Below are 21997 nucleotides of genomic sequence, written 5' to 3'. Positions count from 1 at the left end.
TAAAATCCACGCCCCTAGCCCGAATATGAACCCACGAACCTTGGATCTAATGACAGGCAACTGATGTGAGCCGGAGACTTACTGTTGCGTTTGCTGTTGACAGCAGTGTTGATCATGACACCCAGCTTCGTGAGGCTGGATTGCCTGATCATTGCAGCTGACTTCACCATCGGCTTGCCGGTGCGCGTCGGAGTTGTCCTTCCACGAGAAAAGTAGCTCCCAGTCCGACTTCCACTCTTTGTGGAGGGGGGCGACCCCCAGACACCGACCCCCGCCACTTGACGTATTTTGTAACTTGATTGTTGCACCCACTATCTTTCACGTTTCCGGACAGATATCTGAAACATAAAAAATGAATGACATCAGGCCCACAATGATGAAAATCAGGCAGCGAAACTTAGTGCCCGATGGGAGAGACGCAACTAGGCAAGTGGTTTCAGGTTAGCTGTGTTCTAGAGTCCCTCTATTGTGTACAATAGGAGGCGGCGTGGGTCGTGCTCCATTGAACTACTGTGTTCTAGTTATTCCTAAGACGGTGTCACCGCAGTTGTTTGCTGTTTACTTGCTTTGTGTTGCAGTCGACGAGTAGCTTACATCATGGACTAGAAACTACAGAATTTCGCATTAATTTTGAGAAAAAAAAGTGGTAAAATATTGTATTTCGTGTTTTATCGGTAATTAGTTGTAAAATATTCACAATGATATGGTATGAATTGGAAAGGGTTTTTCACGTGACAATAGTAATATGCGTTACAAGAGCGGTATGTTGAAGTTTTCATGTTCGAGGAAAAGTTTGAAAAAGCGAAACGTAGCTGAGATTTTTTAATTTCCGAGAATTGAAAGAAAACATACCGCCCGTGTATCGTACATTATTTTGTGCGAAGATCGTTTATTACATACCTGAAAGAGGAATTTCTAATTAGTTGCAATGAAATCTCCATCTTGGTTTCTGTTCAATGACGGCGAATTTGCAAAACAAAAATATCTATCTTCAACATTGTTGCTTTAAAATGTTTTCTGTGTTTACTATACTCCAGCAGGATATGATATACGTCTGTCTTTTTTTCCCCACCAGTCAATAAATGCGAACTTAAAACAAACGGTAAGGTTATGTAATGATTTAGAGTTTACTTAATTTTTGCAAATATTTAAAAACAATAATTAACAGTGCAATTTAGGTGAAATTGCAGTGGTAAATTTCCAATTTATAATTATTACTATGTTAAACGTCTCTAAAAATAATATGTTAAAAGCCTAAAGCAGTAAAATGAATTTCGCGCTTAAGCGGTAAGAAGAGGGAAATGGTTATGTGTGTTACGTTGGGAATACTGAATGTGGTATTTCACACTTACCGCGTATTGGTTCTGTGCGGAAAACAAGCAAATACGCACGATCTCGCACAAAATAACCTTTACATTACGTATTAGGCTTCAAAATAATGAAATAAATGGAATATGTATGGTAAGACTTTCCTGTGTTAAATTTAAAGTATACAGAAAACCAACAACAACAACACATATACACAATACATCCAACCACCCCGCACAACCACAAACAAGCTGCATTCCGAACAATGATACACAAACTACTCAACATACCAATGAACCAACAAGATTACAACGAAGAGCTAAACACAATCAAATACATAGCACAGAAAACGGATACAACCCTAACATAATAGACAACATAATACGTAAGACAAAACATAATCACAAAAAACATAAGAATACAACACAAACACAAGAACACAAAAAAATACACCACACTAACATACGAAAACAAAAACACACACAAAATTGCAACCTCATTCAAGAAATTAAATTACAACATCGCATACGGAAAAAATAACACTCTACAAAAATATCTCAACACACAAACAACACAAACAAACAAATACAACCACACAGGCGTAAACAAACTCAAATGTAACACCTGCAACAACTTCTACATAGGACAGACAGGCAGATCGTTTCAAACACGTTACATAGAACACATCACAGCCATAACAAAATTACAAAACACCTCCATATATGTAGAACACATCAAAAATGCTAACCACACCTACAGAGACATCAACACAGACATGGAAATACTACACATCCAACCAAAAAGCCAGAAACTAAACACACTAGAACAATATGAAATATACAGACACACAAAAACACACCCCAACGAAATTCTCAACACACAACTCAACTTCAAAACACACACACTCTTTGACTCTACACTATACCACAGGAACACACCCTCACAGGAAACAGAAAAAGTGGCGCCAAGACCAACAACGACCAGTTCTGAAGATGACCCATAAATAGGTCGAAACATGTTAACGAGGTGCGTTGAAATTTAACACAGGAAAGTCTTACCAACACATTCTGAAGTGATACAGTATTAAAAGTTGTGTAATCGAGATGTAGAAATAAATGGTTTGATACATAAATTTATTGTACATTAAACACAACATTATAACACTGAGAAGAAAACTTTATTTGTATTATGCAACTTCTGCTCTTTCTATTTGTGGAATGAAGACACAGCAGAAGTCACAATGTTATTTTCTTTCATTCTGCGCCTACGGTCACTAACAATTGAATTATACAGGGTGTTAAGAAAAAGTATTCAATATTTTAGGAGGTGATAGTATCATCAAAACAAGAAGAAAATGTCTAATAAACATGGGTCTTACAACACATACTTTCTGAGATCTAAACACTTGTTCATAGGAGGTGCTCAATGTGACGTCCATTTATGGCAATGCATTTTTCTGTCCTACAATACAGCAGACTACAAGATAATCATATCGTAGTTGATGGAATACTGATACGCCGCAAGGAATACTGAAAACAAAAGTTTTGTTGCGGATATGAGCGGGGTTAAGCAGAGATGGTGTTGTGAATTTTCGTAATCAGCATGTGTGAGCTGATGAAAATTCCCATGCAGTTGAAGAAATAAGGCATCAGCACCGATTCTCAATCAACGTATGGGCAGGCGTTCTTGGCGATAGATTAAGGACCATCGTGCTACCACAGAGATTAACTGGGACTCGTTATCAGGACTTTATTATTAACGTATTGCCTACCTTGCAAAGACTACAGATGTGGTTCATGCATGATGGCACACCATCACATATTCTCCGCAATGTGCGTGAACACCTGACGCTGACATTTCAGGACCGCTGGATTGATCGGAGAGACCCCACACCTTGGCCTGTTCGTTCCCCAAACCTAAATCCCCTAGACTTTTGGTTATCAAGAACAACCAGGTCAATATCAAAGAGTGCGTGATTCCTCACGCCGAAGGTTAAACGTACCAACGCTCTACCAACTGAGCTACCCGGGAACTCTACCAGACACCGATCCAATTTTTCCCTCTATATCCACAGACCTCAAAGTGGGCTGACAACCGTCAAGCAACAATGAGTGCACACTAACTCTGTGTGACTTAAATTGTGGTTTTCTGTTAACGAACAGTAACTTATATTATGCAAATCAAGCTTTCAGGTATAACTTCCTGTAAAGTTGATTTTAATAATTTCGAGGGAACAGAAAACTACAATTTAAGTTACACAGAGTTAGTGTGCACTCACTGTTTGGTTGCTTGACGGTTGTTAGACCACTTTGAGGTCTGTGGATATAGAGGGAAAAATTGGATCGGTGTCTGGTAGAGTTTCCGGGTAGCTCAGTTGGTAGAGCGTTGGTACGTTTAACCAAAGGTCCCGGGTTCGATGCCCGGCCCCGGAACAATTTTTCCCTCGAAATTATTCAATTATAATACTGTAATAATAATAATAATAATAATAATAATAATAATAATAATAATAATAATAATAATAAACTTATTTAATCTGTCAGAGTTAAGGCCAGCAGGCCTTCTCTTTTGTCCAACTAGACTCTAATTGAATACGATAAGTTTACAGTAGTAATTACGATTGGATTTCGGTTCAGAATTACGAACTTCACATGTGTTTTTCATCCTTTCTGAATAATAAGCTCCATAAAGCTTAAAGAGCCTGCAGAAACCTGTCCTATAGAACCTGCACTGAAACAATATTTCAGGGTAATAATTAATAAGCAACATTATGTTCAACACCATCATCTTTACAATTATCTTAAGACAGAAAAAGTGTGTAACCAGAGAATTCAAATGACCAGGTAATTTATGTTGCCTAGAAATGTTATTACTCTGGATGTAAGCACTTAAATGTTCAGATAACATATTCACCGCCAGTCGTATTTGTTACGTGGTGTATTTGTCTATATTTGCCTTCAGAGTGGAAGGAAAACATACTTACGCTTTATCTACAGTAAACGACCTTGTGTGATATATATGCAACCTTTCAAACAAACTTTACTTTAAAAATGAATGAGAATACATTAAGACACTATAATTAAAGGATGAATAAGTAGCAGTGATTGCAGTCACTGAAAACGTGGGATTAAAACTTTCAGCCGTTTTGTGTCACTTGATTATGAACAAAACGAGATAAGCCAACGACAACAATGCGCAATAGCCAATAGGAGTCATAATCTGGAATATCGCATATTAACGAACAAAAAAGAACATAATATATATCTGATGAATCCTCGGTTTTGATGAAAGAGTGACGGGCGGCCAAGATTCGAACCCCAGCCTGATCGTGATTGAAATTGTGCTGGACAAAACAGACATTGCAAATGGTTTCCGTCGGGGTGGTCGCGTTTTTCCCTTGTCATTCCACCAACACTTTCAACAATTCTCCTTTCATTATCATCTCCATCTTTAAAATAGGGAATCTGCTGTGTTTGTGTGATGCCGAATCGGCCGCCCGCCACGTGCGTATTCCTCACGATTTGTTCAAAGTTTGGTAGATATCAGTGGCAGTGGGTAGAGACCGGCAAATGAGACAAGACTCACGCCCGTAACTGCCTACCGTCAAGCTTGGGTTCCGGTGCAGCTGCACAGCAGGTTATAAGTTGAGACTGGCCCATTCAGCCCGGGTCTTATAAGTCCAGTCCAGGCGGGACCCGAGAAAGCCTGCCTGTATGCTCGTATTGTATAATGACTTGCATTCACGGAAGCTAGTCTACGCTGGTTGAGATGAAACAGTACTAGTTTGAAATCTAAGTTCGTTGGCTAGTTAGTCACTTCAGAAAATCTCTATTTTATGGTCCAACACGGCAGATAATTCTTGATTAAAGTAACATAGTTTTACAATTTATTGCACTACAGAATTCCATACAATAAGATAAATATTTTACATTTCACTTTTTCTGCAAAGTGTATCTGACTCAAGAAATAACGGGAGATAATTCTTGATTAAAGTAACATAGTTTTACAATTTATTGCACAACAGAATTCCATACAATAAGATAAATATTTTACATTTCATTTTTCTGCAAAGTGTATCTGACTCAAGAAATAACGGGAGATAATTCTTGATTAAAGAAACACAGTTTTAAAATTTATTGCGTTACAGAATTTCATAAAATAATAAGACAATATTATACATTTCATATTCCTGCAGAGTGTATCTGACTCAACAAAATAGTAACATTTCGTAACTTGTAACTAGTTGAAGAGAAGAGAAGAGAAGAGAAGAGAAGAGAAGAGAAGAGAAGAGAAGAGAAGAGAAGAGAAGAGAAGAGAAGAGAAGAGAAGAGAAGAGAAGAGAAGAGAAGAGATTTATAACAATTATTATCAATATCAACAACTATTATAGGAAAATATTCCATTTTAGTTTTTTCCTTATCAACAATTAAAACTCTCATGAAGACCTTTAAAATGTAAAATAGTTTTTCGTTCTTCAGAATATTGATTTGCTATTTAACTTCTGAGGCACGGATTTCGGGTTTTAACGGTAACGGTAACATACATTTTGAAATTATACATGGTCTTTTTTCGATAGTGAGGCATTAGAACCATGACATTTATATTAAACCTATGAATTTTGACTAATTATTTCAAGTTCTCTTCGGCTTTGGAACACAAAATTGTGAACAACAGCAATATTTTATCACGAGCCCCCACTATCCCTTTTTTATTTTCTTAATTTTTATCTTCCCTTTATTTTTCATTTTCCTTCTCTTTCGTTCTTTTAACTCTTTCTTCTCATCTTTCTTCGTCACATTTTTCCTTTTCTTCTTTATCTTTTATTAACTGTTCTTTTCTTCTCATTTCCTTATTATTTTCTCATCTGCACATCCTGCAGTTATCTTTCTTCTTCATTCAATTAATCTATTTGTCTTCCTTCTTCATTTCTTTCTTTTCCTTCTCCTCTTCCTTATCATATTTATTCATCTGCTATTCCACTATTTTCGTCCCCTTCTAGTTTTCTTTCTCCGTCTTCTTTTTCTTTTTGCCTTCCCCTCTTTCTCCTATTCTTCCTTCTTCTTCACCTTCATATTATTAATCTCCCTTTCTTCAAACTTCACGTTACATACGGAATTATTACAACTAAGAGGAACTCATACCTTCACCTAACAGATACGTCACTCAAAACTCTTGCAGAGCTTCGTAGACTATGGAACGAATCGTGCAACGTCATTGGGTTATGCGGCCAAGTACACAGGGCAGAGATTAATAGGGAAGAATCGAAGCTTATTATTACGTCGTATAGGAGGAAGAGCGCCACGGATCTACAAGAGGAAGCGCTCGGCACATCTAATCTAATCTCTGTCCAATATGTGTACTTGAGAAGACGATTTCCAGATCTCTGAGTGAGAACAGCGCTAGCTTCCTACTGAACAAAATGAATAATGGAAATAATTTCAATAAATCATTGTGCAATTCTTATAATTCAGCAATTGTAGCCAAATTATTGTAATATATTACTGATACTTGTATGTGTTGAAATTTATCGCCATCACCATGGTAATAATAATAATAATAATAATAATAATAATAATAATAATAATAATAATAATAATAATAATAATCATCATCATCATCATCATCATCTGTGATTCTCGTAATACCGTTTCCAGTTAAAAATAGAGACAGGTTCACGTTCGTTCGATTCTCGGCAGATAACCGGAGATTCATTTCCCTACTGTAGAGATTGCGTGCGTGTACCTGATCTGTAATGGTGGACACTAGAGATGAACAACGATCGAGAAAGCGACACTAACAGCGCCCGCAAAGCCGAAAACCCGCACGACAATGTTATCTGTTAAGGGAAGAGGATGGTATTTTTTGGTGAAAAATGAGTAAATTTTCAAAAAACAATTTTTTTCCTTAAAATACTCTGTGATATGTGTAGAATACATTGTATAATATTTTGTGGGTATTTGTGCCCTTATCAGTTGTTGAGACGCCATTTTTAAACTTCCTTGCGCTCTGGATTTTTAAATCACACCGCCCTTTTGTTTGTTGTTTCCGGAACTTCATTTTTTTTTCAAAACCAAATTTTTCTTTAAAATACTCTGTGATGTGTGTGGAATACATTGTATAACATTGTGTGGGTATCTGTGCCCTTATTGGATGTTGAGACGCCATTTTTCAAGTTCCTGCGCTCTGGATTATTAAATCACACCCCCTTTGATTGCTGTTTCTGGAGCTTTACTTTTTTCGCTACATAGCGAGACAAAAATCGATATAATTTTTGAACTATTAAAGATATATGAATGAAATTTAGAATACACATTCTAGACTACTGGGAAACTTTTCTCTGTAACGGAATTTCCCTAATTGATTTCATTTAAAAAATAAGTCTCTCTGTTTGCAAGAAAGAAAATAAAAAAAATGTTATTAAATTTTAATTGTTTATTTTACAAATGTAGGAACTAATATCAAATTTCTGTTACAGACAGTTTGTAGAGCGTGCTTTTACAAATAAATTGTAACATAGTGTTTGAATTTATCTTTAAAAATGGCTTAGATATATCGAGTTTAGTAAAATCCTGCATTGGGTACATTTTTTTTTTCAAATCTGGCTCCCAAATAATTTATTCAAAATATTTATATTTTGTTGAGTTGCTATAGCCATGAGCTCTCTACATACAAAAAATTAATATTTTACACCAAATAAGAAAAAAGTTTTAAAAATTACTATCCTCTCCCCTTAAGGCGCTTGCTTGCCGGTCTGAAGTTGCGCTCGGGCGCGGGTTCGATTCCCGCTTGGGCTGATTAACTGGTTGGGTTTTTCCGAGGTTTTCCTCAACCGTAAAGTGATTGCCAGGTAATCTATGGCGAATCCTCGGTTTCATCTCGTCAAATACCATCTCGCTATCATCAACCTCATCGACGCTAAATAACCTAATAGTTGAAACAACGTCGTTAAATAACCAACTTAAAAAATATATATACGTAATATGTGAAAAGCGGAGCTAATAAATTCCATTCAAATATAATATCTACAACAGATATAAAGACGTGATAAAATGAAAATCATTCGAGCATATTTTATAATGTACACAGCGAATAGGGATTATAAAGAATGGACACTTCGCGTCGGTACCTTTGATGTAGCCGGACCGATTTCAATGACCTTCAAGCCAGCTAGAGCGTCAGATTCAGCTTTCTCCCTAGAGTTGGCGCTGACATCAAAACAGCTAGCAGTCGACACAGCGGAAATATAACACATAATTAATACATCTAGGTACATTATGTACTCAAATAAAATAAATTGGATCCATAAAATAAAAAATCCTTCATTAACTGTAATATCTAGACTCTAGAGTTCCTTTATAATGAGAGTTGAGACGTTGACCCCAACAACAATTAAAATATGTAATGATTTGATAGCGCTGAAAATGGAAAAACAAAACTCTTACGAGAAGTAAAACCATATACCTATATAATATTATATACAAATATTAAACGAATTCGATACTTAATTTTATAATGTATTATATTATTTTATAATATAATTTATGATATCTGAAATATAAAATATTATTATTACAACTAGTTTGTCACTGAGAAATAAGGAAAAGCTGTTAACTTGAATTTATTTGAAGCAAAGCGTTACTGGATTATGCAATAAGGTAGGCGATGTTTGGATCCTGTGTCTCAACTCTATTATCTTAGCGTATGCTCGATTACACTACCTCTAGCGCTTGAAAGTGGAACTAGCCGCTGGCGCACAGAGAAACAAAACACAGGAAAATTCGCTCAGTGTCCATTCTTTATAATCCCTATTCGCTGATGTACATAGAAAGTATTTATTTATTTAATCTGATGGAGTGAAGGCCATCAGACCTTCTCGTCACACCACCAGATTGCAAAAATAAATAAAATAAATAAATAAATAAATAAATAAATAAATAAATAAATAAATAAATGCAGAGAGAAGAAGTAAATAAGAAACAGAAATAAAATTACAAATACAAATACAAAAAAATACAAATGCAAAAATGTAATAAGTGAGAAAAAATACAAGTACAAAGATAAATTCACAACAGATACAAAAAAGTATGATAGTTATAAAAAGCCATGTTTAGGGACACATGCATCCAGTAGGTTTCCTTAGAACAGGCGCGACCCACTTTTGAGCGAGAGTTCTGTTTGCGACCCCTGCTACCGAACTGGTAGGGTACTTAACCCCACTCGAAAAAATACAAATCCTTGTAAGATCGAAAACAACGACAATTTTATTCTAAATTAGTGGATGGCACCAAAAGAATGATCAAAATAGAAGAATATAATGCTTACATTGGCCTATTGCGCGCTCGATACGGAGTGAACCGTAAGTAGTGTCATTAATTTCAAGGGGTTATTCTTTGAGATATTTCAAACAAAAAAGTTTAATACAATTTTGCTCGTTTTTGTTTTCTTTTCTAGATAAAAACTGTTTTATATGAAGCATCTATAGCGTGTTTTGGGAAAGCCATTGATTTAATCCCAATATGCTCAGTCAATTTAAGAGAGCAGTATATTATGATAACAAATGATTGAAAGAATATTAGTTTTGTATTTTAAATGTGCAGTATTGGGAACTGAAGCACATACTTACTTACTTACAAATGGCTCTTAAGGAACCCACAGGTTCATTGCCGCTCTCACATAAGCCCGCCATCAGTCCCTATCCTGTGCAAGATTAATCCAGTCTCCATCACCATATCTTACCTCCCTCAAATCCATTTTAATATTATCCTCCCATCCTCGTCTCGGCCTCCCCAAAGGTTTTTTCCCTCCGGTCTCCCAACTAACACTCTATATGTATTTCTGGATTTCCACATACGTGCTACATGCCCTGCCCATCTCAAAAGTCTGGATTACATTGTTCCTAATTATGTCAGGTGAAGAATGCGTGAAGTTTTGCGTTGTGTAATTTCTCCATTCTCCTATAACTTCATCCCTCTTAGTTCCAAATATTTTCCTAAGAACCTTATTCTCAAACACTCTTAATCTCTGTTCCTCTCTCAAAGTGAGAGTCCAAGTTTCACAACCATACAGAACAACCGGTAATACAGGGACATCATTTTATTTTTACTTCAATTTTTATTGTACCTGAGTTTTTGAATGTACTTCACTCCCACCCCTTCCACACAGATTCAAGACCGCATATAGTAGCCTTACGGTCATAGTAAACAGTACGTTCCAAAAATATGTTCGCGTTTTCCAGTGACGAAAGAGCTTTCAATATTGAACCATTTTCGCACAGGTACTGTCGTCCATTTGCCTACGTCGTATACCGGTTTCCCCCACTAGTTTTATTCGCCAGCTAGTGGCTGGGCTGTCTTAGCTCTCTTCTGAAAACATTAATTTCTGTTAGGAATTGGACGTCTACGTAATATCATACAACTGTTTAAAATAACTTAAATAAAAGGGCCTCGTTAAGCAATTAACTGTCACGTAATTACATCCATTTCTACGACCCTACGACATAACCACTTGGACGGACAGTAGATAGTATGTCTGAGTAATTTTATCTTTTCGGATCGGGCAGAAGTGAAGATTGAATTTACAGTACGTAGGGTACTCTTTTATAGAGTTACAGAATTATTTCAACATGAGTTACTAGCACGAAGAACGAAACTGATAATTGGGATTAGGTACAATAGTCTATAATGCACATTAGAACTGAAGCCTGTATCGAAATGAACGGCCACCATTTTAAAAAATGTGTTTAAATATCCATATTATGATTATTTTTCAATTTAACTTCATTCTCTATATTGTACGCTAATGTGCTGTAGGCAGTATAATATATACTGCATAATGAATACGTCTACATGGACAGCTCAGTTCATGAGTAAAAACACTCATTGTTAATACTGTACTGTATTTTGATTAAACAAAAACCTAATGAAAATTATCAAACTCAAAAGCGCAATATTTCCTAGTTTACGTAAATGGATGAACTACTTTTCTTCCCTCCTATGCCTAGTAAAGTGATTTGTTTGTACTGTATATTACGCCAGTATCATCGAACTCCGGTCGTGGAAGGGGTATCAAACGGCGTTGAGTCAGAGGTATAGGCAAGCTAATATTAAACATGTTAGTAAAAATAAAATTATGTCCCTGTATAACTGTTTTATAAATTCTAACTTTCAGAGTTCTTGACAGCAGACTAGATGACAAAAGCTTCTCAACCGAATAATACCACGCATTTCCCATATTTATTCTGCGTTTAATTTCCTCCCGAGTGTCATTTATATTTGTTACTGTTGCTCCAAGATATTTGAATTTTTCAATCTCTTCGAAGGATAAATCTCCAGTTTTTATATTTCCATTTCGTACAATATTCTGGTCACGAGACATAATCATACAGTATACTTTGTCTTTTCGGGATTTACTTCCAAACTTATCTCTTTAGTTACTTCAAGTAAAATTCCCATGTTTTCCATAATCGTTCCTGAATTCAACTAAAGCACATAGTCACCAAAACTTTATGGATGCACCATCTCACTTACAAAGGAAAATTAGAAATCGGTAACATCAATGGAAAGCAATAGGCCTAACAGTCTGAATTTCGGGACACTCTGTACAATGGTAAATTTTTATGTAGAGGAAAAGGTATCTGATAATTACTGATTACTTGTAATTATAAATGTGTGTTGTGCATATTTGATTAGTGAATGATGATGATGATGATGATGATGATGATGATGGCGATAATAATACAAAATATTTACACAATAATAATTATAACACAAATATTTACGAACACCCTGAATCCATTGCATTTGCCATTTGAAGTGACAGGTAATGATTGTCCATCAGCAGTTGAAAGCTGAACGGGGATTGGGATATGTAAGAATATAGCTATTAGCAAGAGTGGGAAAGTAATTATCGATATCCAAAATAGGACTGCCCTGCAGGCTGGAAGAGATTTACATTTAAAATGAAGTGTGATCATTTCCTCTCTCTCTATCTCTGGGCGAGAAAGGTCAATGATCGATTAGTTATCGACGCCTACCGGCAGTTCCAAAATAACCTACTGCCACACATTCAAGTCTAATTTGTGACTACCTCGGTAAATAATAATTATAAGTTGTTTTCGTCACAGTTCAAATAACGCAACTAGATAATTATACAATTTGTCGAGGAACAAATTATTTCAGCATACTTCAAAAGTTTAACCACAGATAGCGGCCTTCAAGCTATACATTATAAAAAAAAATTATAACGTTAAACTGTTCGAATCCGAAAAAGAAATATAAGCTTTAGATGTTTAGATAAAATCCGAGCTAAAACAGTAATTGAAGGGCTAATTTCAGGATAAATTAATAAATTCAACATCTTGACTTCACGTTAACATTCCTGCAAAATGAAACTACTTTTAATAAAATATATAAATTTAATTAATCAATGTGGAACAATCAAAAGAATACCAAAGAAAGCACGCAAAGGAATTTTTATAAATTTTTATAAAGTAATGGCGAGACTGATCATTCTTTATGGCACTATATTTTTAACTACGACAGAAGAGCACAAAGAGACCAGACAATAAAATCAACCGAAATGTACTATCAGGATTGGGCATTTAGACAAAAAATAAGGTAATGAAGAAATTAGGGCAGAAATAGATGTACTTCAAACTAATAGAAAAAGTAACTTAAGTCAAAAAAATGTAGCTGGATCATGTTAAAATAATGGAAGAACATCAGATGCCAAAACAATACTCAAACGCAAACCTACAGTTAAGAGAACTAATAGATCAATGAACTGGTGGATAGGACAGGTTAGCTCTTCATCCGCTTCTACTCATAATATAATATAATATAATATAATATAATATAATATAATATAATATAATATAATGTAATGTAATGTAATGTAATGTAATGTAATGTAATGTAATATAATATAATATAATATAATTATGAACCTTGTATTCCCTACCTTAGTGCCAAGTATAACATCCCTCTCTTCAATTGGTCAGTGACAGGTTTATTTTTTGGTGCTCGGAGTTCTTTATCAAAATTTACATATAATTTTTTAAAACAATTATCAATATCATCTTTTGAAATTAAAAAAAATCATCTCGCAAATTCTTAAATATTCCCTGCAGATTATACAGTTTCATTTATACCACTCAGAAGGCCTTATTTAAGGATATGCTAATTTATAGTAAAATATTTTATTTATAAGTATAATTTGATAGTCATCTTCTAAGATTTTATTTTATAATCGATAATCAATGGTGCTTAATTATTACATTTTATTTTTATAGCAATATTCATATTTAGTTAATTATATGTATTTGCTATTCATTTCCGGATCCTCGTGGTCATCCTTAATTAAAGCCGGACGAGTTATTTCTCTCTCTCTCTCTTTCTTTCTTTCTTTCTTTCTTTCTTTCTTTCTTTCTTTCTTTCCCTTAGTTTAACCTCTCCCTTGTAGGTTCATTTACACGACCCACGTCACACGGGCCTTACAGGGCCGCGACCTGTCGGGAGAGGTATTAATCTATGGATCACATACATACTTTTTTGACCACACAAGGACATGGAGGGCCTCCCCGGGTGAGGGATCATCTCAGTGCCAGGGCCACCTCCGATACAACACAAACATTTAAGACATTACACAGCATTCACTCACACATATGAAATGATTAAGGGAAGGATCGCCGTCCATGGCCGGACTTTCAAGAGGTACAATCCCGGCATTTGCCTGGAAATAACTGAGGAAACCATGAAAAACCTCAGTTAGGATTGCCGGCCCCTGGGATCGAACCCCGGACCTCCCGAATGCAAATGCAAGGGCAGCCCTCTACCACTCAGCTAGCCCGCTCGGTTCTCTCTCTAATATAATATAGTATGATATAATATAATATAATATAATATAATATAATATAATATAATATAATATAATATAATACAGGGACATCATTTTATTTTTATTTCAATTTTTATTGTACCTGAGTTTTTGAATGTACTTCACTCCCACCACTTCTACTAGTAAACTTCCAACCGTTCACGACACGGAGCCGAGGGCGCATAAACAGTACTGAGTTAGCGAGCATAGTACATTCCAGAAACATGTTAGCGTTTTCCAGTGACGAAAGAGCTTTCAATATTGAATCATATTTTCGTACAGGTACTGTCGTCCGTTTGCCTACGTCGCATCCCGGTTTCCCCCACCTGCTTCTGTTCGCCCCTCTGTTAAGTCTAGTAGCTGGGTATCTTAGCTCTTTTCTGAAAACATTAATTTCTGTTAGGAATTGGACGTCTACGTAATATTATACAACTGTTTAAAATAACTTAAATAAAAGGGCCTCGTTAAGTAATTGTCACGTGATCCCCCCCTTTCTACGACCCTGCGACAAAACCACTTGAACGGACAGTAGATAGCATTTTATCTTTTCGGATCGGGCAGAAGTGAAGATTGAATTTACAGTACGTAAGGTACTCTTTTATAGAGTAGTTACAGAATTATTTCAACATGAGTTACTCGTACGAAGGAAGAAACTGGTAATTGGAATTAGGTACAATAGTCTATAGTGCGATAATATGCACAAAAGAACTGAAGCCTGTATCGAAATGAATGGCCACCATTTTGAAAAATGTGTTTAAATATCCATATTATGATTATTTTTCAATTTAACTTCATTCTCTATATTGTACGCTATGTGCTGTAACAGTACAATATACACTGCATAATTAATACGTCCGAATGGATAGCTCAATTCGCGAGTAAAAACACTAAGTGTTAATACAGTACAGTATTTTGATTAAACAAAAACCTAATGAAAATTATCAAACTCAAAATTGCGGTATTTCCTAGTTTACATAAATGGATGAACTACTTTTCTTCCCTCCTATACCTAGTAAAGTGATGTATTTTATGCCAGTATCATCGAACTCCAGTCGTGGAAGGGGTAGCAAATGGTGTTTCCTGTTTCAATCGTTAATAGAAAGGTATATCCAGGTTAATATTAAAAATGTTAGTAAAAATAAAATGATGTCCCTGTATAATATAATATAATATAATATAATATAATATAATATAATATAATATAATATAATATAATGCAATATAATATAATATCGATGATGTTTAAGTAAAAGGGCTTAACTCTTTTTTTTTAATGTGACTTTTTTGTTGTAATTAGTTAAAATTTAATTACAAAACGTGGATATGTTTTTTTGATAATTATATTTACATTCCCTCATATAAAGTAACTAATAATAAATAATTTGTTAAAATTTAATTACAGCTGTTTCTGAAGAAAAAAAAAAAAAAAGAATTCAATTGAGGTATAAGGCCTTATACCTGAACACTATCGATATAGTATAATATAATATAATATAATATAATATAATATAATATAATATAATATAATATAATACAATACAATACAATACAATACAATACAATACAATACAATACACTACAATACAATACAATACAATAAAATAAAATAAAATAAAATAAAATAAAATAAAATAAAATAAAATAAAATAAAATAAAATAAAATAAAATAAAATAAAATAAAATAAAATAAAATGTAATGTAATGTAATGTAATGTAATGTAATGGAATAGAATAGAATAGAATAGAATAGAATAGAATAGAATAGAATAGAATAAAATAAAATAAAATAAAATAAAATAAAATAAAATAAAATAAAATAAAATAAAATAAAATAAAATAAAATAAAATATAATATAATATAATATAATATAATATAATATAATATAATATAATATAATATAATATAATATATAGTATAATATAATATAATATAATATAATATAATATAATATAATATAATATAATATAATATAATATAATAAAATATAATATAATATAATATAATATAATATAATATAATATAATATAATATAATATAATAAAATAAAATATAATATAATATAATATAATACACAAAAAAGAAAACTTATTTTTTTTTTTACATTAACGTACTGTTAATCTAACAGCAGTCAGTTATCCCTAGCAGTTTATACATTTGCCTGCAGTTTAGTGCACACGCGTAAAGTTCGCGTTATATTTTTAGCGTCTTTGCATGTTTCATTTTGTTGAGTGACGTCAGAGATAGAACGCACAATAATGACGCATGACATGGATACATAAAACGCTCATTCTTGGGCTGGTGATGGTATCTCAGGCCCGCTCGATAGCACGGCTCGGCCAGACAATCGCATATTACGTAATTTCTGGATAAAGACTTTTAACGTAAGCGGAAACCTCCCACAAGTGTATGTCGCTTAATCTTACAGGCAGTTTCTGTGCCCATGACGTAGACACCAAATGCTTAATAGTAAAGAGTCGAAATAACAACAATAATAATCAGAAGATACAAGCAACACAAATTAAAATATAATAAATAAATTGGTGAGTCGTGAAGGGAATTAACTAGACCTACATTTTGTGTAGTTTTAGGTAAATTAAAAAAAAACAAGTGTCAGAAAGTTAGATTTTTTATGTTTACGTTTATTTTATTTTTCAGAGTGATAAAGAATGAATAATTGATGTTAAAATTCAATGTAAATTTTAATTTTGTATTTTAATGTAGTTTAAATAAATAAATAATTAGATAAATAGATAAACAGATAGATAGATAGATAGATAGATAGATAGATAGATAGATAGATAGATAGATAGATAGATAGATAGATAGATAGATAGATAGATAGATAGATAGATAGATAGATAGATAGATAGATAGATAGATAGATAGATAGATAGATAGATAGATAGATAGATAGATAGATAGATAGATAGATAGATAGATAGATAGATAGATAGATAGATAGATAAATAAATAAATAAATAAATAAATAAATAAATAAATAAATAAATAAATAAATAAATGTATTGTAGTTACTTTCTGTAAATTCTACATGAAAGTACCAAACAATAAATTGTCACTTACTTACTTATGGCTGTTAAGGAACCCGCAGGTTTATTGCCGCCCTCACATAAGCCCGCCATTGATCCCTATCCTGTGCGAGATTAATCCAGTCTCTATCATCGTATCCCACCTCCCTCAAATCCATTTTAATGTAATCCTCCCATCTACGTCTCGGCCTTCCCAAAGGTCTTTTTCCCGCCGGCCTCCCAACTAACACTCTATATGCATTTCTGGATTCGCCCATACGTGCTACATGCCCTGCCCATCTCAAACGTCTGGATGTAATGTTCCTAATTATGTCAGGTGAAGAATACAATGCGTGCAGTTCTGCGCTGTGTAACTTTCTCCATTCTCCTGTAACTTCATCCTTCTTAGCCCCAAATATTTTCTTAAGAACCTTATTCTCAAACACCCTTAATCTCTGTTCCTCTCTCAAAGTGAGAGTCCAAGTTTCACAACCATACAGAACAACCGGCAATATAACTGTTTTATAAATTCTAACTTTCAGATTCTTTGACAGCAGACTAGATGACAAAAGCTTCTCAACCGAATAATAACACGCATTTCCCATATTTATTTTGCGTTTCAGTTCCTCCCGAGTGTCATTTGTATTTGTTACTGTTGCTCCAAGATATTTGAATTTTTCAACCTCTTCGAAGGATAAATCTCCAATTTTTATGTTTCCATTTCGTACAATATTCTGGTCACGAGACATAATCATATACTTTGTCTTTTCGGGATTTACTTCCAAACCTATCGCTTTACTTGCTTCAAGTAAAATTTCCGTGTTTTCCCTAATCGTTTGTGGATTTTCTCCTAACATATTCACGTCATCCGCATAGACAAGAAGCTGATGTAACCCTTTCAATTCCAAACCCTGTCTGTTATCCTGAACTTTCCTAGTGGCCTATTCTAGAGCGAAGTTAAAAATTAAAGATGATATTGTATCTCCTTGCTTTAGCCCGCAGTAAATTGGAAAAGCATGAGATAGAAACTGGCCTATGCCGGACTCTGCTGTAAGTTTCACTGAGACACATTTTAATTAATCGAACTAGTTTCTTGGGAATATCAAATTCAATAAGAATATTATACAAAACTTCTCTCTTAACCGAGTCATATGCCTTTTTGAACTCTATGAATAACTGTTGTACTGTACCCTTATACTCCCATTTTTTTCTCCAATATCTGTGGAATACAAGAAATCTGACTTCATGATAAAAAACAGAAATGTTGCAAAAGCGAAAGATGTTTAAGTAGTGTCATCTTCATGCCATTGATATTTTTATATCCACGACAGTACACCTTTTTTTCGCAACAACTTCTAGTCCTCTACGGCACCATAATAAGCTGATGGTTCAATATTGGGCTGAAGAGATGTCGATGATAGTGATAATAATGGTTAAACGCGTACGAACTGTTTTACGGCCTACACGTAAATTAACGAGCAATATCTAATTATAGATATTAAAGATGCAATTTTCTGTTTCTATTTGACCTTTATCATAATCGTTCAAAGTCCATTTTCCATTTTCACACGTCTACATCAGCACTACTAACTGTTGGTCATCATTGGATTTAGTAATCTGGTTAAAAGAACGTTGCAGAACACGTGAAGCGTTGCCTCAGCGTCCCTGGCTGGCAACTGTCACGGCTGAAGAAAAGAGATGGATCCCTTTAAGAAACGTTGAGTTCAGTTCCGCTATTACAAGGCTGCCGGCAGTGTGTAATCCTCAAGAATAATCTTATCTTGGCACTGTTTAAATTGCGTGTTGACATGGTTACGGGGAATTACTTTTTTTTTAGCGTCTTGTTTTAACACAATCGACTAACATCTTCATGGAAAAGGTGATTTTTTAGACCAAACTCAATCAATGGACTATAACGTAAGAAATTTCAGCATTCTTACAACAGTTACACAATAGCACGAATTAATTGTGGACTTTCGTCATAGAACTTACATCTAAAAATAAAAAGGACTATCACGAAGACGATCATTGTGCGTTTTGTGTGTTTCCCTAGTAATCATTTATCATGTTGTGAATAATATTACTGTTTGTATAGTCCCGTCGCTCTAATTTCCGGCAGCCAATCGCGTTGCAGGTCGGCTACATTTAAACGCATGCGTCTTGTGATTCGCTTATGAAGACGTTATTCATTTCTTAAGGCTCGATAAATGCTTAAATATAATCGCTCGCCATTTTGGCTCTTTCGTTGGCGTTCGCAGAAAGCACACGAAGACGTTATTTGCCGCCCAATTATTTGCTCAATTACAGTGCGTTTGATTTATTATCATAGGAGGTACGACATGATAATGTTTAACGGTGTGGCAAATAGATTCCTTGTATGGTAGCTCGGCAACGAAAGAACAAAAATGGCGAACGATAACACTTACCTAGACTTTATAGAGCCTTCACTTCTTAAGACGTAAGGAAAGAGGAGGAGTCACGCCGGGAATAACAGCGTCGCGACTACAGTATTTTCTTGAACCGTCATTTAGAATTTCTGCAACATCATAATACTTTCTCTTTACGCTTCTTATAACGAGCAATGTAAAATTATGGCATACGAAAACAAAAATGCAGAAGAGGAAATGATACTGTAACTTTTTGTTCTATTTTTAACCACCATACCTGTCAACAATGTAATAATTCACCCTACGACAATGGGTACTCCCCTCAACACAGCAACACAATAGTCGTTATTGCACTCCACACGATGACAATGACATTACACGTGTATTATTGAGAACAACAATGTTCTCCTAATTTCAATTAATGTTCACAAAGCACTAAATGCAGAACAAAACTGTCAGTTCTCAGTTCACAATTCGCTTGCCTTGGCTAGTTCTTCTAGCTCTCTGTTCAAATCCACTGCACACCGAACTCAGATCCTCCGGATACGTCGCCCTCGCCTGGCCACTGCTACAGTTACGGACTCAAGTTCACTGCACGTCGAACTCAGATCCTCCGGGTACGTCGCCTTCGTCTGACCACTACCACTGTTACGGACTCACTCAAGTTCACTGGACGTCGAACTCAGATTCTCCGGATGCGTCGCCACCGCCTGGCCACTGCCACTGTTACGGACTCACTCAAGTTCACTGGACGTCGAACTCGGATCCTCCGGATGCGTCGCCCTCGCCTGGCCACTGCCACTGTTACGGACCCACTCAAGTTCACTGCACGTCGAACTCGGATCCTCCGGATGCGTCGCCCTCGCCTGGCCACTGCCACTGTTACGGACCCACTCAAGTTCACTGCACGTCGAGCTCAGATCCTCCGGATGCGTCGCCCTCGCCTGGCCACTGCCACTGTTACGGACTCACTCAAGTTCACTGCACGTCGAACTCGGATCCTCCGGATACGTCACCCTCGCCTGGCCACTGCCACTGTTACGGACTCACTCAAGTTCACTGGACGTCGAACTCAGATCCTCCGGATACGTCGCCGCTGTCCAAGACAAGACTTGAAGGCTGACTGAAGACTAACAAACTTTCTCGCGACCGTCTGACTCTCGTCGGCAACTCACGGTGTTATTTATTTACCACGAACATCTAGAATGTTCTGCGTCGCGAAGCTTCTGGACCTCCACAACAATCCGTTTCCAGATGCTTCCTTACTTCCACCCGGTCACAGTCGCTTTTCCTCCCCTCTCACTCAATACCGCGGTTAGCATCAGGGGTTCGTGTTTCCGTTTCCCCTCTCCTTCCTTCTCGCCAGATGCGCGTGCAACTCCCCGACGCGACCAGAATATTCCAGACGGATGCCACAATACTAAGGGATATGCTACTGCAGCTAAATGACAGCTGTGAGCAGTATGGAATGGAGATAAATGCCAACAAGACGAAGACCATAGTCATAGGAAGAAAAGTAAACAAGGTGAACTTGCGAATTCTACATGAGGCAATAGAGCAAGTGGACAGCTTCAAATACTTGGAGTGTACTATAAGCAGTAACATGAGCTGCTGACAGGAAGTCAAAAAGAAAATAGCAATGGCAGAGGAAGCTTTTAATAGAAAAAAGAGCTTCTTCTGCGGACCTCTGGAAAAATAACTAAGGAAGAGACTAGTGAAGTGTGGAGTATGGAGTGTGGCATTGTATGGGGCAGAAACATGGACATTACGACGAAGTGAAAAGAAGCGAATAGAAGAATTTGAAATGTGGATATAGTAAGTGGACAGACAGAATAAGAAATAAAACTGAGTTGGAAAGAATGGGTGAAGAGAGAATTATGCTGAAACTGATCAGAAAGAGAAAAAGGAATTGGTTGGGTCACTGACTGAGAAGACACTGCCTACTGAATGATGCACTGGAAGGAATGGTGAACGGGAGAAGAGTTCGGAGTAGAAGAAGATATCAGATGATAGACGACATTAAGATATATGGATCATATGAGGAAACAAAGAGGAAGGCAGAAAATAGGAAAGATTTGAGGAAACTGGGTTTGCAGTGAAAGACCTGCCCTTGGGCAGAACACCAAATGAATGAATGAATTATTACAATAAAAAATGCAAAATCCTTCATATATATTTAAAGTAACACATGATTTAATTTCTTTTAAATATATATTTTTATTTTAGTAGGTTATTTTACGACGCTTTATCAACAGCTTAGGTTATTTAGCGTCTGAATGAGAGGAAGATGATAATGCCGGTGAAATGAGTCCGGGGTCCAACACGGAAAGTTACCCAGCATTTGCTCATATTGGGTTGAGGGAAAACCCCGGAAAAACCTCAACCAGGTAACTTACCCCGAC

The 21997-nt window shown here is 35.5% G+C and overlaps 1 protein-coding gene across 3 annotated transcripts in view; it reads right to left on the bottom strand.

Moving 5' to 3' along the window:
- tws (protein phosphatase 2 regulatory subunit tws) overlaps nucleotides 1–21997 on the bottom strand; it is an 860194-nt gene that overhangs the window by 56868 nt on the left and 781329 nt on the right. For all 3 annotated transcript variants that reach the window (XM_069839362.1, XM_069839363.1, XM_069839364.1), the window contains one exon: nucleotides 83–338. In XM_069839362.1, coding sequence (XP_069695463.1) covers nucleotides 83–170 — 88 coding nt within the window. In that variant the 5' untranslated portion in view covers nucleotides 171–338. The remainder of the gene's footprint in view (nucleotides 1–82; nucleotides 339–21997) is intronic.

The sequence above is a fragment of the Periplaneta americana genome, chromosome 11 (genome assembly GCF_040183065.1).
Source record: "Periplaneta americana isolate PAMFEO1 chromosome 11, P.americana_PAMFEO1_priV1, whole genome shotgun sequence".
NCBI classification, from domain to species: domain Eukaryota; kingdom Metazoa; phylum Arthropoda; class Insecta; order Blattodea; family Blattidae; genus Periplaneta; species Periplaneta americana.
This window is presented reverse-complemented; position numbering and strand designations above follow the sequence as displayed.